This window comes from Schistosoma haematobium, chromosome 4 (assembly GCF_000699445.3).
Source record: "Schistosoma haematobium chromosome 4, whole genome shotgun sequence".
Classification (NCBI taxonomy): Eukaryota; Metazoa; Platyhelminthes; class Trematoda; order Strigeidida; family Schistosomatidae; genus Schistosoma; species Schistosoma haematobium.
Window position 1 is genome coordinate 4,281,818 of NC_067199.1, and position 20,467 is coordinate 4,302,284.

Sequence of the window (20,467 nt, forward strand, 5' to 3'; positions counted from 1 at the left end):
AAACTGAAAGAGAACTATTACTCTCCCAATTATCACATTATTTTGCAGATAAACTTATAAACAATAGTAACGAATAGGAGTAGCTCTGAGAATGAATACTTTCTTTATGCTGGGTCTCAATAGTATTACGTCACAAGTAAATGTATTTACAGGTTATTGTTATTATTATAGTCGATAATAAGTCCTGGAGATTACTAATATTTAGAATTATGAGTTTAGAAAGCGCACACAGTCATAGGAGCGTAACACATATTCTTCGTTCAAAATGTATTGTCTCGATGTGAATAAGTATCTTCATCTAACATTTAAGTAGAAATCGGTGGTCAAGGATGTATTTATTGCATTTACGTTCTCACTAGCCAAAACACCCCTGGAAGTCTTCAGAAGTCATGTTTTCTTAGCTCCCATGTCGTTTCACGTCTTATCATCTTCGTATCATCTGTCACCCTTGTATGTCTACTATATATTTCATGAACAAAAGGAAATCACAGGAGGCCATGTCTAGTTAATAAAGAGGGTGGTCAGCAGCAAGACTATAATTTATGGATGAATCAATCCGATTTAAAAACATGGCTGCTGGACTTTTGCGTGAAATAGAATTTCGACATTATGACTGATGCTAGTTCGCAATAAAACTCTTAATCTAATTCTTAACCCCAAACTCCCAACTTTTGCCCATAATCTTAATTTCTCACATTGATTCATAACCGTTTTTCAACCCTGGTAGCTGGCTGTTTTCCAAGGCCACTTTAGTATCACTCAAAGTGTATTCATAAATTCTAGTCGCACCGGAAGATCAATGCACACTATTTTAGACTTATGGAGTTTGGTAGCTCGGTTAGTATGGTAAATATTCATTTACTGCAAAATAATTGACAGTTGTTTACAGGATCAACTGTAAAAGAAACCTTCATATTGTTTTATTTGTCAACGTGTTAGAATACTACACTTAGTTAAAACCTTTTTACTATCACTTGTGTAAAATATCGTACTTCTAATCTCTCATACTTACTTGTCCCCATATTTCCCACTTGCTTTGAAAATTAAAGAAGCGATTGCAAACTTACTTAACTAAAACCATCGTTATATGAATTCACCTTCCTATTGGACAATTTTCGTTCCACTTTAATTTTGATTGGATTTTATAGGGAGTTTTATAGAATATTAGTCTAGATAGACTCCATCTAAAGATACGAATTAAACTACTATTCTGTTGAATGCAATTTCTAGCACAAGGGCAGATTTGTGCTGATGATGGTTTAGTCTAGGCAGCCGTAGGGAATTTAAAAGGTGAGATTTTGATTGGATCAATATGGCAGCTTCTGCTTCGTATAAAAGCTAGACACATCTACACTACTATGCCGTCAATGAATCCTAACGTGAATCTACCATAGATCTCAAATACATTCTAACCTATGATTGATTCTCATCGCGATTTTTTTATCCAACCGTTGTCAAGTTCTCATAATGATTTTTTTACTGAACAGATTTATTACACCCCTCTGTTCAGTTATGCTGAACCCTGATTGGTCAATTAATTACTGGCCTACACCAGTTAAGCTTCTGCAAACAGAATCCAGGTAACGGCATTTGACAGCTTGGACACGTGGATTATGTCTCTTAGGACTAATGATATCGAGATCGTCCAAACAAATGGTAGGTCGTCACTGTCATCGTGGTTATAATATATGATTCCAGGTTTTTCCATACCTTATGTTGACTGTTTTCAGTATTTTGTTGGCCATTGGAATTTAAAAACTGAGGCCTATAGGGAAGTTACACTATGGCATATGATGTGGTTGTTTGCTATCGGCTAGCGGCAGTGTCTAGGATGTACATTTATCCTTGCAACTTACTGACTTGTCTGGATCTTAAAAAGCATAAGTGTTCCTACTGTACCTCGAACCCATCATTATGATCCCAATATCAGATCGTTTGATAATCTGGTTGGTCAATTTAATACAGAACAATTGAAGCTTCAATAAAATTAGTAAAAGGAGGGATATGACTACTTTTCGTGATCCAAGCTTTCTTAGTTGTTACTACTGTCCTCAAACTTTTATCGTTGGTCTGTAATGTTGAACAGATGAGTTTCTCTTGTGATCCTAATACAGAACGGTTGGCTGTGACTAATCTATTCATGAGATTTAGGCGAAATGTGTTTGATTAGTTTTATTTAAACAACCCCTAGATAGGTGGTTAGAAAGGAATACTACAGGAGTAGCTATACGACACAGTAAGTCGATATAATCGCAGAATACAACTGGTCATTCATAACTTTTGTAATTTGTAACATTTAATTACACCAAAGTCAAGCGGATTGTTTATAGGATTCTATTATTTTCGACAGTTTCTAGTAACTGAGACGGTTATTCTAGGTGATCTTAATTCTGAACGGAATGTGAACCAGGGTCAAGGGCTAAGTTTCATTTATTTTATGATTACCGAATATTTATCTGACAGCACTGTTGTCTTTTAAACACTTCCCATTTTAGGTCTCGTTGTAAAGTCATTTTGGGTATCATAAGTTTTCTGTTGACGACGAACATAGATTTCGTTATTATGCACATACTTTAGAACGGTAAACCTAGCATGTTAGATTAATGTACCAACTTTGTTTGTCAGTTGCTTTGAAAATTTCAATTTGTTTTCATGTAGTGTTTGTGCAACCAAGTTTATACCTTTTGTCCGATGACTGTGGTATAGTGTTGTTAATTTTACTCAGTAGCTACTTTTCGATATAATGTTCTGATGTGCAGTGTGATTTCTAGCCCTTAATCGAATCGGTTGTTTCTATCACTTCAATTAAGGAATATGGTTGCTCATCGAATAATATAGCTTCCAAACACTGGGCTTAGTTTGGTAAGTACATAATTTACCTTCATTTCTCAGTTGGAATTATGTTTGTATGGTAGTTTCTTAGTAATCTTATTAAGCTTACTTTTTTCCTTACCACGTAACGAATGTCTTTGAGAAGTGGTGTCGATTTTACCTAGCTGTTGTATCTTGCGATTGCATTCGAAATATATGCCAAGTATAACTAAGAAAGCGGTCTGCAAACTGCCAAATGAATAGCTTCTGAAGCTTATTTCCTAGTTTTCTGTCATTTTTATTCTCTTTGGTTGTTGGATTCATTGGTTTCTGGAGAAACCCTCATAATAATTATGGATTAAGTATTTATGCAATGATTGGAAGGTTCTGTATCTATTTAGTCCGCAGACACTGATAGTAGTAAGTTACACACCACATGAATACACCATATTGGCTTGTCACTTTTGAAGTCATAGCATTGACTTCATCATTGGAGTCAGAAAAAACAAATAAAGCGGTGTTTTGAAACCGGCCCTCAACGTACTTCGTCACTTGGTACTGAGGTTTATTTAGAATCTCAGTCACACAGTCACATGGGGGTGGGTAAACATGACATTATTACCACTTCAGTAATCAGCCATTGTGATTACCAACAGATAGAAAATAATCGAAATCTTAAATATAAATTTTTGTAAGACCGTCCAAATACTAACAAACATCCGTTCAAATGATTAAGAACGAATTAATTCTTGGATATGAAGTTATATTTGGAAACATTTCAGGAGTTGGGAATAAAAGTAGTTCCAATCTTGTGTTTGGGACCGTAGTTCGAAGTTTCAGAAAACAGTGGAAATTACCACACATGATCATTAACAAAACAATTCTGAAGTGAATATATGTCCAGTAAACAAAAATCCATTTTTTTCATAGAGAGAATGTGAGTCATTTAATGTGAATATGGTGTGTATATCATTGCTATTAAGATTTCAGTGGACATGTTAAATCTTTAGGAATAACTAGAGTCGCGTTAGTAACCCGTTACATGATAAAACCAAAAGTAGATATAACTACGACTGTCAAAGTATGCGTAGAAACGATGATACATGATGGCCCATTTAAGAAGTGGGTATAAATGAGAATAAAAAAACAAATCACTAAAAGTGCATCGCAACTGACGTCTATGCTACTGGATGTACAATGTAGGTCCAAGAATTGTAGACCATGTTTTGGTAATTAATTAACGTTACAATGTAGTCAAACAGACTACATTCTGTGTGTTCTGTTTGTAGTGCCGGTACATATAAGGGCTTGACTACATGGTATTATTCCAAACTCTAGACTTTTTGATTTTACACCTCTGTTGTCTTTCATGATCTTTTTACAAAGGAAGATAATTATTTACCATAAGTGTGTATAAATACGACCAAATTTGACTTAACACGTATTTTGTCCCAGCCATAAAATTGTTGACCTCGTTTATCGGGTTTCTAGCAACTGTCAGTATTAAATAAGGATGCGTCGACTAGTAATCTAAGCATTTCCTTGAGCCATTACAATCTCCAGGAGTTTGTCGACTCTATGTATGATTTCTTGTATACACTTAAGGTCCAGTTTCTTGGGAACTTAATCGACGTCTTACAGAATGTTCACAATAACCTTTTTTATATTTTGAAGGAAGACTCTTTTGAAGTAATGTGTCGAAAGTTGACGAGGAACTTTTGAACTGAAATAAAATTTTCTTTTAGACGAAGTCATTTACTTTTAATTGATGCTCGTTTTATAGTAATTGTAACTGATCTCAGCTTATACACCATGAGACGTGATAGTTTCCTTTGCAGTTTTATATTTCACAGTTAAACGAGTAAATACTCGAGAGTCTAAATCAACAACGGAGATTTGTACAAGGTTCTGTGCCACCTTGGGTTGAATGACTCATTTTTCTTTTCAATTGTTTATTCCATATTGAGCAAATTTTATCTTACCGGTTAAATACCTGGTTTTATGTATGCAGTTTTACAATCTTGATATAATTATTACATAGGATTTGGTGTTCTTAGTAACTCAGGCATCCTGTAATATAGCACTATCTCTTCCTGGTTCACTAGGTGGTGGTTACATATCAAATATACTACGTGTAATATAATTTGTAAATATATACAAGCTTTTTCCTACTCTCCGGATATACTGTAAATACATTCAAATGTTCTTGAGTAATTTAGAAACTAGAATTTGACATATTGTAATTTTAGTAATTGCATTCATGAGTCGATCTTAGGTTAGACCACTATTGAAAACCTGAGAGCACTGGATGGCCGTCCCGTCCTCACAAATGCGCATCCATAATCCCTCACGAGGCGCTCAAACCCGAGACCTTTAGTCTCATGCACAATCGCTTAACCTCCAGACTATTGAACTGGCATCCAACGATATTAATGTCTAACTTCAATCAATCCATGATCTTTTCTAACCCTTCATTCATTGTCTGATATTGATAACTGTCTCCACTCGACACGGATTGGACTCGACTGATTACGGCTTTTCACTAGAACTCCAAGTAATCCATCTTAATGCTAGTCATCAGTAAGCACATGATTTTGGATTTGTGAAGATTATAGTAATTTCACAGGTTTTCACTTGCGATCTAAATTAGATTGACTCATGAATTCATTTATTAAAATTACTACAATCTTCCACAAATTCCCATTCTTGATATATTTAATTTATTAATTCACTGTAAACACGTTCAATCAAAACATGATTCCACATCTCATCAAGTTATTTAGTAGTTGCACTTAGAAATAAAAGAACATGTACATTAATAAATATATTACAATTCATCTATATTTTGGTGGAGTTTTGTTCTCTGAGCTGGATGATTTAGTCGTGGAGCTGTCATCGTTCTATTGAAGGACATCATCAGCACAAACTTCAGATAGAAGTGAAGTGTTCGAATTTCTCCATATGTTTTTCACAGCTTGTTCTGTGCAAACCATCCAGCTCAGAGAACAAAACTCCATCAAAATCATCCACCTGAGCTACAAATCTCCACCATCTGAAAATTCACCTATATTTCTTATTTATTTTTCTTTTTAGCTAGAGATCTAATTAGTGATGGTCATACTACTAATAATAATAGTAATGGTAGTAGAAGACAAACAGAACAGTATTTATATTATATTCGATGTATGATTGGATGGAGAAATATGTGAGTGGCAGTAGTAGTATTAGTAGTAATTAACTCGTTATCTTGTTTTTATTACTTTGAAAGTACACTCATTTACATCAATGTTATTGATATCATTTTTAAAAATAGTAAGTGAAATCTATTTATCATGTCATATCATATTGTGACATACCTTCTTTGTATGTTTTCATTTGTATTCATTATATTGTTGCTTAGTTGTTTACAGTCAAGAATAATGTAGTTAGTTGTGAACGAACCACTTTTTCAGTATTATATTAAGGTATGATATACATTTTGATGTTTTGTATTGTGAATGTTTACAAAGATAACAACAATAAATTCTTTGTACACTGATGTTTAATCTTGATAAGTGCAGTATATATGCATATTTTATATAAGAAGTACATTAATGGTCTAATGTTAGCAAAAACAATGCACTGCAACTGTATTTAGTGGTTTGTCACTTGGAATGAAATACCTCTTAATCAATTTCATGTATTTGTTAAAGTTTCAAACTAAGTCTAATTTAGTAATTTCATTCAATCAGTTGTAATCTATAATCTGTTGGCAATAGAGTTGTTGCTTTCTTGATTTTGTTCTTATATTCTTATATACAAACCGATCAGTTCAATTAACTGAAGAGAGTTGATTTAGCTAGGAAGTTTACCTTAGTGATTGAGTAAGCGTTTACTACTCACTGTTGAGTCAGTAGTACAATTCTGAAGTTTGATCTGAATTTATTAGGCATGTGAGCCAAAATGTAAAAATTCTGTTATGAAGTAACTTCACTTCTTTTTACAGACCTATGTTTTTCAAATGGATATAGCAACTATCCTACAACCAATTTCGATCATAGTTAATTTTCATTAATCCCTTTTATTAACTTACTTAACAGACAGTATTAATAGAGCAGTAACAATTCGTCTATTTCTTTGCACTACTACGATCTCGAGATCACATGACAGACTCTAGCTAAGATGTTGATTGCTTAAACATCACTCGATGATTCTTTCTCTTCCTTATGTATGTATGTACTCAAATCCTATTATTAGATTTTGTTTTGCCTTACTGTGCCCTTATGCGATTTGAGTATAAGTTTGCCTCTGTATTTGCTCGCACACATATATCCGCCTCCCTACTTCAAATTCGCTTGATGTGATTGTAGTTTTGTGATCTTCGCTATCCGCTAATAAACTGTAGTTGCCGCTCCTCATTGCAATTTGATTTCAAACACTTTTGAGATTTATATTACAATGGTTACAAGGATGATAGATTAGAGAAGCAAAGCCAGTACATGTAGATTGAATGAAGGATTGTTCTTAAAGTAGGTTTGCATAGTTTTCTCAGTTCTGTTCAAAAAAAGTTTAAATTATAGTTTGCATACTTTACAAATTGATTGCCTTGTGAATGAAGGCCAACATAAAATGTTATCTATTTTAATTCTGTAACGGTTTTAATGAGTTTTAACTTGATGTAAAATTTGAGTCATCAATATCAAAAATGTAGTGAACTCAGTAATGCAATTTGAGTCGAATGACGAGAATGATTTATTCAGGCTGGAAAACCTTTGATAATCAAGATTCACTGCGTAGCTGATTCGTCCTAATTTCCGAATGCCTTATCAATATACACTTAACAATCAACATAAAAACATCTTTTTACCCTTGGGATACGATTGAGCTGTCGGATTGGAATACAATAATTGCTGTTACTCTAGTCTTTCATTGGTGTGTAGAAGAACTCGATCCTTACACAATTTAATTAAGTAGTTTCTATTTGACATCCAGCTTGTTTGGCTTTACAGGTTATGAATTTTTAATAAGATTTCAAGATATATATATATATCTTGAAATCTTATTAAAAATTCGAACAATTTATGATCTCAGTGTGGATAAATAGGGTGATATTCAGTAAGTGACTAGTTCCAAAAGTTTCTGTTAGCAGATGTGTGCAGACGTTATTCACGGATTGATTCAAGTTAGCCATTAAGAAATAGGGAAAGTTGGAAAAATGTCATCCTAGTACCTTTAGTCTTGGATTCAAACACCGGGGGTAACATCAATTTTAATCTTTAGGCCACCCAAACAACTCAGTGTCAGAATCTTTATATCACAGTGGCTGATCCCAATTTGAATTCTACCGAATAAAAGAAATTCCATACTTATTATACTCGTTATGAGGCTTAAAAGTCCTGATTTTGATCCTTGGGGGAACTGTCGGTTTACACTGCTACATTATCTCATATTTAAGCAAAGCATCTTAGGAACTATTCTTTTTAGATTATTGGAGAGTAATGTTAGCAAATATAGTCTTTTCATAACGGTCTTAATCAGTTCTAAAATATATTCGACAATTTACAAAATGACGATTACCTTTCTTTTTAGCATTTATACATGTTTAACATCAAATCAAACATTGGATGAAAGTCATTTACTAGATTTAGCAAAATTTCTACAAAATATGGCTATTTCTACTCAAAGATTATTAGAAGCAAATGTAGACTTGTGTGTATTTTGTCGTAACAACAATGAACCTAAAGAGATGTATACTAGTCATAAAGTGAGTGAAATTATTATTTTCAAGAGTTTCGTTTTTCATTTTGATTACAGAAATAGAACTAGTTACTTTACAAAAAAATACCCAGTTTATTGGTTCTATATTGATTTATCGCTTGAACTATTTCTTTTCTAAAGTAGTCTAAATATTCTGTGTGATATGAAACCTCACCATATATATCGCCTAATCTGTACAGCGTAGATAAATTTGTGTAAATCAAGTTACAGTTAACTATATCTGGGAGCTTCTCAATTATGAAATGTATCTTGATGACAGTGGCTGGTTGTATCTGTGTATAATACGTGGGTGTTAAGAGGTGGGTAATTAGTTATGCATGGTTCATCAATGAGTGACTTTTTCGATAACTGTATAACCTAGATATATGAATTAAACAATCATGCCAAACGTTTGAATGAATAATGGTGATAATAGTAGTAATAGTCATTGAAACAGTCAGCCGTAATTGATTTGAATATGTCTAGTTATTTTTAATGAATGATTGATTAAAAGTTTGTTGAAAAACTACTAGCTAATTAACAGAGATAGAGGTAAATTAATCGATGGTAGCTCAACTAATACTTGAAATGATCGAGCTAATTTTCAAAAGTTTCTTCTATAGTCCAGATGAAGTGGTTTTCTACTTGGCTACAAATCGTTACGACCAGGATTAAATTATAGAATTAATTTCAAGACACCTTAGTAATCGTGGTTGAAGTGTTCCATTAGAGTGAGGCTTAACTCTTCATTGCCGTTGCTTGTTGTAGTAAAACAGATAAACGTGAGATGATATGTGATGAAGATCTGTAGTAGTTCGCTTCTGAATATCATCACTCATGGATCAACTAAGAACAGGATCAGTTCTTATTCTTGCACATCTAACTGTTATTAGATACTAAACAGATGAAAATTAACTTTTATAGATACCTACTAAGTTCCTTCCAACTCGTCTACGTTTTAATTATTTTGCCTCTTACATATAGCTGGACCCGTAGGGATTTTAAGTAAATCTAATACTATACGTCCAAAAGTAAAACTGCACGATGTAAAATTTCTAAGTGAATGATAAGTCTCGCTAATTGAACGTTGTATTCGGTTCTTAAGCTATTCTCGTAACCCCCAAGCTAGAGCTACACAGCGACCCGAACACGAGAGAAAAGGGGCAAAGTATACGATAGGTACTTTACTCCAAACATTCGTTTTAATACAGAAAATATAGGGTTTTTATAATATTTTACATGTCCTTGGGTTTCCCGAAAATTCTGGAATGCTACCAAACATAGTAGCGTTATAGTAATCACCCAACCAGAAACTCATGTGACTTCACTTCCTTGATGTTTCTGTCCAGACTTCTAATGAACGCTGATTGGCTAAAATGCCTCTTAGTGTTTCCTAATCCTTTCTCATCATTTGCGAGAAGCTTTCTGGATCACCCCAACAGTGAGAGCCTTAGGATAATGCAAAATAGTGGTTAGAGGACCTGAGCATTCCACCATTCATTACTCAATATAACTTACATAACTCGTAGCCTTATATCGTCAACTCCCCATTTCTACTGGTTTTCTCTTGTGATTTGTGACAAGTTAAATGATATGTTTTTTTGTGCAATGTGTAAACTCGGGTGAAATTGGAAAGAAGCTCTAGACTTAAGTTTTTTAATGTCATTACTCATCAGCGAGCTGTGCATCTGAAGTCTTAAGTTGATTAGCGCTGCATAACTGGGTCCTAAGTCGCGTCATCATTCAGTGTTATAATCAGGAGTGTCACACAGGTCAGAACGCAACTTAAATTCACTTTTACCTGATGAGTGAATTGAAAGACTTAAAACCAAACAGTCCACCTACAGTATCAAATAACATAGACTGATGAATAATGTTACAACACGATCAATACAATTTGATCACCATAAAGAATTAGGCAAACATGCTAGTGTCTACCAATATAGAGTGATTTATTAGTGCTCTAACAATTTTATACTAGAAAAACCAAAACTAGTATTTTTATTCGATGATTTTTAACACGAATCTTGTCGATACTGTTTAGTTTGGGTAAGAGAAGTTAATCAGAAAGCTGGCAAATATATAATCTGTTAGATAAATACTCTAATTGAAATCATGAAAAAAACTTCACAAACTTCAGAGTATATCAATCTTGACGTCTTTTTGTAATGGTCACCATTTATGACAATATAAATGTACTATTTCCATTTTCGTGGTTCAATACAGAAGTTGGATTCATTCAACTTCTTTGTTTCGCACCTTATCGTCTTTACATCTTTCCAATGTTACCCCCCCCCTCCATATTCGCATTTTGAATTGCGAGAATCATAGGAAATTGGGGAAAATTAAGTTTAGTGAGTAGTTGATAGGCTGATTTATAACGGATCATAATCTCAGATAAAATCAGTGCTAAATGTGCGGGGTTATTGTCATGAGGCAAAAGTCATACACCAGCATCATATAAATCTTAGAATAGTTTGAATAGAAACTGACCAACAAGGTTAAATAGAATCAGGGTTATCAGCGTTTAAATATAATTGAACAATTAATTATCAGTTTTTAAGTAAAACTTTGATAATTTCAAATAGATTGAGCAGTGGATGGTTTGTAGTGATAAAACAATTTATTTGTAATATCACAATAAATAGGAAGTCTGACTTCTGATGTTTTATGAGTAAGTGTAAATCATATATCAACACAATAGGTGATTAAAACCTTTGGTATTCGCAGTAGTGTAGTGAACGGGAACACAAGTGGAGACAATCGGATGTATTTGAATACGAAATTACAGAATATCTGAGGACCATTCAGTAAATATTTTATTTGCAAAATGTCAATCAGTTGTCTCATACATTATTACTCCTTTATTTCCACACCAATCATTCTCTATTCTTATTCTCTTCGATCTTCGTAACCTTCTACCTCCAGGCATTTCACTTTTGATTGATAATACATACTACTTATATCTGTCGACATCAGTAGCACACCACAGTACTAGTATTACTTCCTTTAATCGAGTGTTTGTTGGAAAGATCATATACTTTATTTCTTGTTGTTGTTTTCAATCTCGTGACGTACCAAATCAAAAATGCAATTTTGTTATTCTAGTAAATACAAGATATATAAATGTATAAGTACACGGACGCTTTGTTCCCATCTATAATCCAGGTTAAAGATCGTTTTGGTCGAGTAACTTGTCCAATTCTACGTAAATTTACTTGTCCATTATGCGGTGCTACTAAAGATCGTGCTCATACAATAAGATATTGTCCGAGATTATTATTAACATATAATAATCGAAATGGTAACAGTAGTGGTGGACCAACTTGTCCTATGATTGAAGCTGGTTTGTTGGAACCGATACAGTTCTCTACATCGAATTCAATTTAAGAATGAAATCTACTTGATAATAAAAGGACAATTCAAATGAAATATTTTCCAACCGATTTATGATGATATTTATGATGATATATTGACTATTATTATTGTTATTATTATTATCACCATAAATCAATGCTAATAAATTATTCCATGATCAGTTTATAATGGGAAAAGGTTCTCTTTCTGCTTAGTCAGTATGATTCTCTGTGAGTCAGAGTCTAATGGTTTATTTCTACCTTTTAAAAGAAGAACGTATATCTAGTAAGTTTTAACATCCAAGTTAAATGCAACCTCCTTGGATTACCTTAAGTTATTAAGGTTCAAGGTTTTGTGTAAATTTACCAGATCACTATCATAAGGTAAAAGTATTTTATTCAATGTTTTAGTGCTGATGATTTGTAGAATATTTGATTGGTTCTAGTTTATTGGTTTACATAAACGACCCACAAACCAACAGTGTTGTAAACACACCATGATGTGAAGACACACATTATTCTTACTCGGAGGTCGTAATGCAGTCAATAATGAAGTTGGATGAACTGGTTTATTGCACAACTCTTTGATTTCCTGAGGAATTAATGGATGTTTTCACTTAACATAAATATAACTTCCTACATGAACCTGTTCCAACCTGATACCAGTCCCGGAGTATTTACAAAATGCTGTATGCAGGAAGCAACTGCTGTCTATTTTGAACTCGATTTCACCGTTCTGAAGCATTCTCATACAATTCATTTTGTGTATCAAAAGGAAATCGAATGTATCACGTTACATGAATGTTTGTCGCTTCACACAAACTAGCGAAACCAATTATGTGTATGGTGGGGTTCTTGCCTTTAACTGCTCATCGGCGAATTTACGCTTTATGTCTTGCGATAAGTATTTTCTTCGCAATTTCTGAAAACCACGTACACGCTTGCAATGTGATTCCTTGAACTTATATTCACTTTATTGTGTATTATCCAGGCATATTGCTTATGACCTAGATCAGTCGTTCACAACGTAAAGCCTGGTACGTATGTGCATCGGTTAAATTCGCCGTACTCATTGAATACACCGAGGTGAAATTCTCGGGCTAAATCCCAGAGTAGTATAGGTAGTAACAGTATCAGTGGTAATACAAAATGTTAGGCATCAGAAATATGATTCGCTAGGAGAATATATATTAGTGAAAGAAAAACAAAATCTATAAGGAATTAAGAATCTCGGAGTTTGGGGAAAGACAATGTGGAAACATCCGCTCCGTTGCAAACGATTTTGAGCCGTGTCACTGGAATTCTAACAATTTGGTTACGATAATCACTCCAACACTAACCAGCTGCTCTTCACCTATCGACATGGCTCAATTCAATTGTCAGTAAATTTATGGACTTGATGCCATGTTTGGGTTTGGCCTCCTCTAGCTTCTTACAGCCTACTTCTACACCAGGAAACATTCCCCGTCGAGGTAGGTGGTGGTTTAACATACGTAACACATGTCCCAATCACCTCAGTTGATGACTTACTACCTCATCAATCGATTTCCCATCTTACCTAATACCCTACTCCCAGCCCAGACGTTTTATGCTCCGTGGTGACGAAATACAAGCAATGCTTCAAATATATCTATGATCGCATACCAGTAGCCTACTGATATTCTCTACTCTTGATGGCTGTTTTACATTCATAAAGTAGGGCGGAGCGAACTGCTACGCAATCAACTTGTCCTTTGGTTAGAAGACGGGTATCTCGCCTACACCAAAAGTGACTGAAGTTAAGCAAAAGTCAGTCGAGCCTTTAAGATGTGTACCGATGTTTCGTCTGACATCAGGACTCATGAGACTCCCAAGATAAGTGGAGCGGTTGGTACACACAACTACTTCGGCAGATGACCTAATCTGAGACTTTTCTTACTCCAGATACCAAATTTAGAACCTTGAAGTCCATGTCTTTAGTTGTCTAAATATATCTTCCACCCAACTGTAGGAATTTCGCAGTGTTCGTGATACTGGTTATACATTCTTGTGTGTACGACTAACACAATTCATTGTCTTTATGTTCTTATCAGTTTCATTTCTTGATTAAGAACCTATACTTGTTGCCGCTGAACACTATCTACTTCCTAACCTTCAATAAAGATCTTACACATTTGTTTGCTTGTGTTAGATTCTTCAGTTTACAAGCGAAAAAAAACGATTATAATATATTACAATATAAATGTTAGGAGGTAAATTAATCATCTGGATCTGTACCCTCGGTATGTTATCGTTGATTTAAAAATAGTCGTTTATAAGTGTCACGAAGATATCATCATTACTTGTTGTTCAGAATCCGTTTGGCGACTCCAAAATAATACTATCATAGGTCTCTTGGGGCTTTTTACTTACCGCTACTTATCCAATATAAAAAGCACAGTCCAGACAGCTAAGACATGAAGTTTTTATTTATCTTGAAAATAAAATGTAGTATGCGTAATGCGGTAAGGGAAACGATTGGATTCATCAGGCAAACATACCTGCCTTTAAGGCAGCATGTGGAGTTGGTGGTAAGTAACGCAACCACAATTGCGTGACAGCCATTCCTACCTATCGTGGACTAAACCAAGCAATATTGGCCGGGACACATGTTTCTTTAGGTCCTAACATGTCAGGTGAAGGACGGTAAGATTTAAAGTAGTAAGTTAAGGTTCGAAGGCGAAGTTGTACTGCCGACTGTGTAAGATGAAAGCTCCATGACTAAATCATCCAGCTCAGAGAACAAGACTCCAAAATTATCCACCTCAGCTACAAATCTTCACCATCTCAAAATCATGAGCGTAAGGAGTTTTTCCCTCAGACAACCAGCATAGCAGCGATGCTGCCTTACAATGGAATGAATGGGTTAGGAAAGGTGGACTCTAGAAATGTGACACCTCACCTTACCCTATGGACTTCCGCTTGGTGGTAAGGAAAACTGAAGTGGGGAGGTAACATTAATGAATCCTCATTAAAAGGCCGGGTGCTTAGTCCTCGTCTGATCGTTCTGAATCTTGCTCTGACCTCCCTCAACTTAATTCATTTATTCAAGCTATATCGTTTGTATGTAGAAAAGTAATACTGTGGAGCTGCCAAATCTTAAGTTGAACAAGGTTTGAGCTTGTGACTTATTGAGAAGCTGAGCATCGGACCGAAAAATGTGGCTCAGGGTTACGTTTTGTTATATGAAGCAATTTCTCGTAATATTATATCCTTACTCGGTCTAATACGATGTATTTGGATGGACGATCCTAGAATGATTTGTTCATTCACCATATTGACACCTAATGCTTTCAATAAGACAGAAGTATATTTCCTAAGTAATGCTTATTGATCACTGTAATTTCACGCGTAGCCATTCCCTTCACACAACCTAAGTCAGAGACTGTCTTCCTAATTACTGATTATGACAATTAAGTTTATTTTTCATTACAACCAACATTAGGTACTTTAGAAACTTCAAACAAACAGACAGAACATACTTGACTAATTTAATTTTATAAAAACACGGGAAACATTTGTATCATTATGAGGTATTAACATACGAAATTTTTATGCATGTCAAACATGTGTATAAGGAAAAAGACTACCGGATAACTCGTAATCTTTAGTTTGGAAACGATTACACATGAAAGGGACAGGAAAAATGGGTAACACAAAATGGTGATGACTGTACAGCGATAAAGCTAATGGCAAATTAATCGATTATTTACGAGTATCTCCCAGTAATCAATGGTAGCAATTATAGTGGATTTACTGGTGGTCGTGGTCAAATCTTTATGAATAAAGGAATATAAACGTGAGATGAATGCATGACATGATTGACGTTTTTTTCATGAAACCATTCAGTAACATGTAATCAAGATACATTCGCAAAGTGATTAACAACAAGAAATGAATGGATGGGATGAGAGAAATAATTACAAAAACAGTGGAGTGAAAAAGAGTGCTTTATAGTGATTACGATTATTAACAAGTTCTATAGACATATACAGAGAATGTTTATGTACTAAATAGACAAATGTATGTAGTCCCCTCTGAAATAATAAAGCGTGAAATTAATAGTAGTTCTGAAGAACAATAAAATCTGCACAAAGAAGTTTAAGGATCGTTTGAGAGATTCAACAAGATCAGAATAATATCATAAGGTGTACATTAGTAGTTATGTTTATAAATAAACACAATATTTAACAATAGCTGCATATACACTCCAATAATAGAGGAATGAATAAAGCATGGGAAAATTACAAAATGTAAGAAATTAGAGGGAAAAGAGAATTTATTCGGAGTGACTGAATACATGAGAGATAAAAAGTGGTATACAATGATCTTGTTGACAACAATAATTTTAAAAACACGTTTGGCTGCCTTTATTACAATTAGATTAATCTTTATTAAGGAAATTTCTGATATAATTGTCAACTTCTTCACCGTCGCTCAGTGGTTCAGTAAAGCTCTACAATAGAAACAAAAATCGTATATATGTGAGATTGGATATAAACGGCATCAGTTCAGAAATGTTTTGTCAGGAATATATCATGGTAAACTAGTTTTAAAATCACCATTGCTTAGCGACCTGTTAAGTAACAAATCGGGACACCAGGTTTTAAGTAAAATACTATGGTATTAAGTATCAGGATCAAGACTGTCGCTGCCTGCAGTATTAGATGATCGTGGCAAAAACGTTGGAGTTGGGAACGTGGTTCTTGAATGAACCTGAATATTATAAGTTTGGTCATGGATTCATGATCTAGTACCACAACAGGAAGAAGCAAATAACCAAAGCTTTCTGGTTTTCACCATTATCCAGACCATTTTATTTATTTATTTGAATAAATAAATACTGGTACGAAGGGGCATCAGTCAGTCAGTTAGTAACAACGTAGAACTTCGTACGTAAGTACATCAGTTCGAGTTGCCACACCACATTAGCACAGAGATGCAGTGGTCGATTCGAATCCCGTAGTGGTAGAGAGCATAAGCAGTAATCAGGAAAATTAGTGTTTGGAGATGTTATTTAAAGGGTATAATACAGTGAAATAAATTTGGAAAGAGAAAAAAAGAGACAAGGAGGAATAAGATCAAAATTTGGGAGAACACAGAGAGTGGATGCACCTGCGCCATTGCAAACAATTTTGAGCCATGTCATTCAGGGTCTCTAACCATCGGTTGCTATCATCTCGCGGTTCCCAACCAGGTAGTCTACACCTAGCAACATGGCTCAGTCCACTTGTCAGTGACTTCATGGACTTGTGCCATGTTTTGGTCTGGCCGCACCTAGCTTTCTTCCAACCTACTCCTATACCACTGAACATCGCACGTCGAGGCAGTCGGTCGTTGGGCATACGTAACACGTGTCCCAGCCATCTCACCTGATAAAGTTTCACTACTTCATCAATTGATTTGCCAACCTTACCTAGTACCCGTTTCCTAACAACTGCGTTACTTACTCGATAGTCCCAGGATATACAAGCAATGTTTCGAAGACGCCTATGATCAAATACTAGTAACCTACGAATATCTTCTACTCTTACCAGCCACGTTTCACTGCCATAAAGTAGGACGGAGCGAACTGCTGCACAGTAAACACGTCCTTTGGTTGATAGACGGATATCTCGCCTACGCCATAAATGACGCAAGTTGGTAAAAGCTAGTCGAGCCTTCTGTATCCGTGCTGAGATTTCGTCACACACTAGACCACAAGGGCTGATGAGACTTCCAAGATAAGTGGAGCGATCGACACGCTCAATTACGTCACTCCTTATCATTAGATCGGGTGTCAATGCAAGCCAATCCTGAAGCAACATTTTGCATTTCTAGGGGGAGAATCGCATCCCGAACATGTTTGCATTGTTGCTTAGAGTGGTCAGAAGACTCTGCATTTTGTCAGCGTCTTCACCAAATAAAACTGTCATCAGCATATTCTAAGTCAACAAGTGAACCTCCCGGTAGAAGTTCAACCCCTGGAAATTTAGATGAGGAAAGTGTTATCTCTAAAAGTACGTCGACGACAAAGTTGAACAAGAATGGAGAGAGTGGACAGCCCTGACGAACACCACTTGAGGCAATCAATTCTGATGACAGTTCGCCATAAGCTCTCACACTACCAGTTGTGTTCGAGTAGAGAGCCTTTACAAGGTTAATGTACTTCTTTGGTACTCCTTTCAGTGACAAACACTGCTATAGAACCTTACGATCGACAGAGTCGAATGTTGCTTTAAGGTCGAGAAATACTACCATTGTGGGGCGTCTGAATGTGTGTCTGTGTTCTAGAACCTGACGTAGTGTGAATATCTGATCTATACAACTACGTCCAGGTCGAAAACCAGCCTGATTCTCTCTAGTCTGTTCTTCACGAGCTTTGGTTAGGCGTCGAAGTATTATGGAAGCTAATATTTTAGACACTATATTAGTCAAACTGATTCCTCTGTGATTGTCACAAGAGGACTTTTGTCCTTTCTTATAGACTGGCACAATCAGTGATTGAGACCAGTTCCCAAATTCTACCAAAGACCTCGGTTAATCTCGCTGCCTATAATGAACCAGCATCCTTAAAAATCTCAGGAGTAAACTTGTCAGGGCCTGCTGCTCTCCCTCACTCCAGATTTGCGATAGCCTTTTCAACTTCATAAAGAGTCGGAGGACCTAAATTAACTTGCCATTCAGGTTGACTGGAGATCGTGGGAAACCGAAGTGTGGCTGAAGGCCAGTTGAACTGATCCCTAAAGTGTTCTGTCCATCGATCCAATCTCCTGGATTGAGAATGAATATGTCCATCTTTCTCTGAGATTGTTTCACTAACAGTCGGTTTCCTAATACCGGTTTCCTTAACAAGTCTGAACAATTGTCTGCTATTACCTATTGCCGCTGCCTTTTCCATCTCTCTTGCTTTCGCTACCCACCACTGTTCACGATCATTGCGTAGACTTCTTGTCAGCTTGCGCTTAAGCTGACTCCGCTCCTCATTATGTTCAGAGCCAGGTGGAATGAGTTTCCGAGCATCTATCAGTGCGATAGATGCTGCTGAGATTCAGTGTTGCTCCCTAACCTTACGGGTTGCCGTACTAGCATATATCACTGCTGTTTCCACAGCTTTTCGGATATCATTCCATGCTGCCTCGGGGTGGGCATCACATACACGGCTGCCTAACTGTTTTCCTAGTTGCTTCTGAAATATACTCTTAGCTTGACTATCATTAAGTAGGGCCCTAAGAGGTTTACTTGCAGCGTCTTTCCTACGTCCAGTAAGACGCAGACAGATACGCACTCGTACTAGAGCATGATCTGAATCTAGGCATGTGCTCCAGGATGAGCGACAGTCTTCTATCGAGCCCCTCCATCAGTGGCTGATAGCGATGTGATCTATTTGGGTCCAACGTTGGGACGAATTAGGGGTCTCCATGTTAAAAGATGTTTTTCCTTATGCTTAAAGTTAGTATTTGCAAGGAACAGGCGGTTATCTGAGCATAGCTGCAACAGACGGTCGCCATTATCTGTTCTTTGAGCCACGATGCTATAAAGATCCACCCAGGCGTCTTTCCCTATCGCTTAGTTTACCTACTTGAGCATTAAAGTCACCGGCCATTATTACTACATCCGAGCGCCTAGCTTTTCGGAGGTCGGAGAGGTTTCTGTAAAACTCATCTTTTACATCATCTGCGCTGCAGTCAGTGGGAGAATAGGCAGATACGATGAAGAGGCAACGACGAGTGTCCCTATCTTTTCGGATCCTTACTGTTCCGTTCAGTCGGACAGCGCACAAACGACTGTCTATTGGGATCCACTCTAAGAGAGCTAGTTCTGCCCTAGGACTCAATGCTATACCTACGCCGACGACGCCATGGGAAGCAGAATCAGGGCTTCCAGATACACGAAGTGTGAATCGAGTCGGTTCTTTATTTTGGCATGGTGAGGTCAAGTGAATGACACTACTTGGATCCTGTATGCGCGTTTCGGAAACGCAGCACACATCGATGGCGCGGAATTCTAAAGTCTTAGCTAAGGAAGCCTGCTGTCCTATTTGGCACAGTGTTTGGACGTTAAAAGCATCTACGTGTAGTTTAGAGTGTGGTTTCAGGAGACCAGGAATAACGTTCCGCGTACTCTAATCGTTTGCCCTAGCGGTGCGAGGTGATAAAGAGACGTGAGGAGGGTTAGTCATGGAGATAAGAGAGGTATTAGGCGGTGTAGGAAGGATTTGAATGTGACCAACTTGGTCTCGTGTGCTGTTACGGGTATGAGGGCTGGTGTCACTTCCCGGCTGCCTACACCGTGGAAGGGTATTTCTTGAGGAACCTGAAAAGGAAATTGGATTAGTGTTTGTCTTAAAGACCTGGGAGCGTGACCGCAGAGCCCAGGGGACAACTGCTTGAGGCCGGTCGCGCACGGCCTTTTTGTGGAAGGTTTTTGACGTGTTAGCTCCGTTCTTCAAAGGGCCTTACCGCCGGAGACGGAAATCCGTGAGGTAAGATGAGGTGTGACATTTTTAGGGTCGACCTTTTCCAACCCCACCCCTCCTTGTGGGAAGGCAGCATCGCTGCAGATGC

General features: G+C 36.4%; 2 protein-coding genes across 3 annotated transcripts in view; one reads left to right on the top strand and one right to left on the bottom strand.

The window, feature by feature from the left end:
* Positions 1–1,613: 1,613 nt before the first annotated feature.
* NANOS1 (Nanos 1) lies at positions 1,614–12,085 on the top strand (the record flags this gene model as incomplete). Its single annotated transcript, XM_012938689.3, has 4 exons — positions 1,614–1,656; positions 5,905–6,016; positions 8,380–8,554; positions 11,716–12,085. 4 exons carry the CDS (start codon positions 1,614–1,616, stop codon positions 11,935–11,937), a joined length of 552 nt encoding a protein of 183 aa, XP_012794143.1. The 3' UTR covers positions 11,938–12,085.
* A 2,779-nt stretch (positions 12,086–14,864) lies between these two features.
* MORC2_1 (ATPase morc2) overlaps positions 14,865–20,467 on the bottom strand; it is a 39,537-nt gene continuing 33,934 nt past the window's right edge. For both annotated transcript variants that reach the window (XM_051215491.1, XM_051215490.1), the window contains one exon: positions 14,865–16,377. In XM_051215491.1, coding sequence (XP_051065999.1) covers positions 16,306–16,377 — 72 coding nt within the window. In that variant the 3' untranslated portion in view covers positions 14,865–16,305. The remainder of the gene's footprint in view (positions 16,378–20,467) is intronic.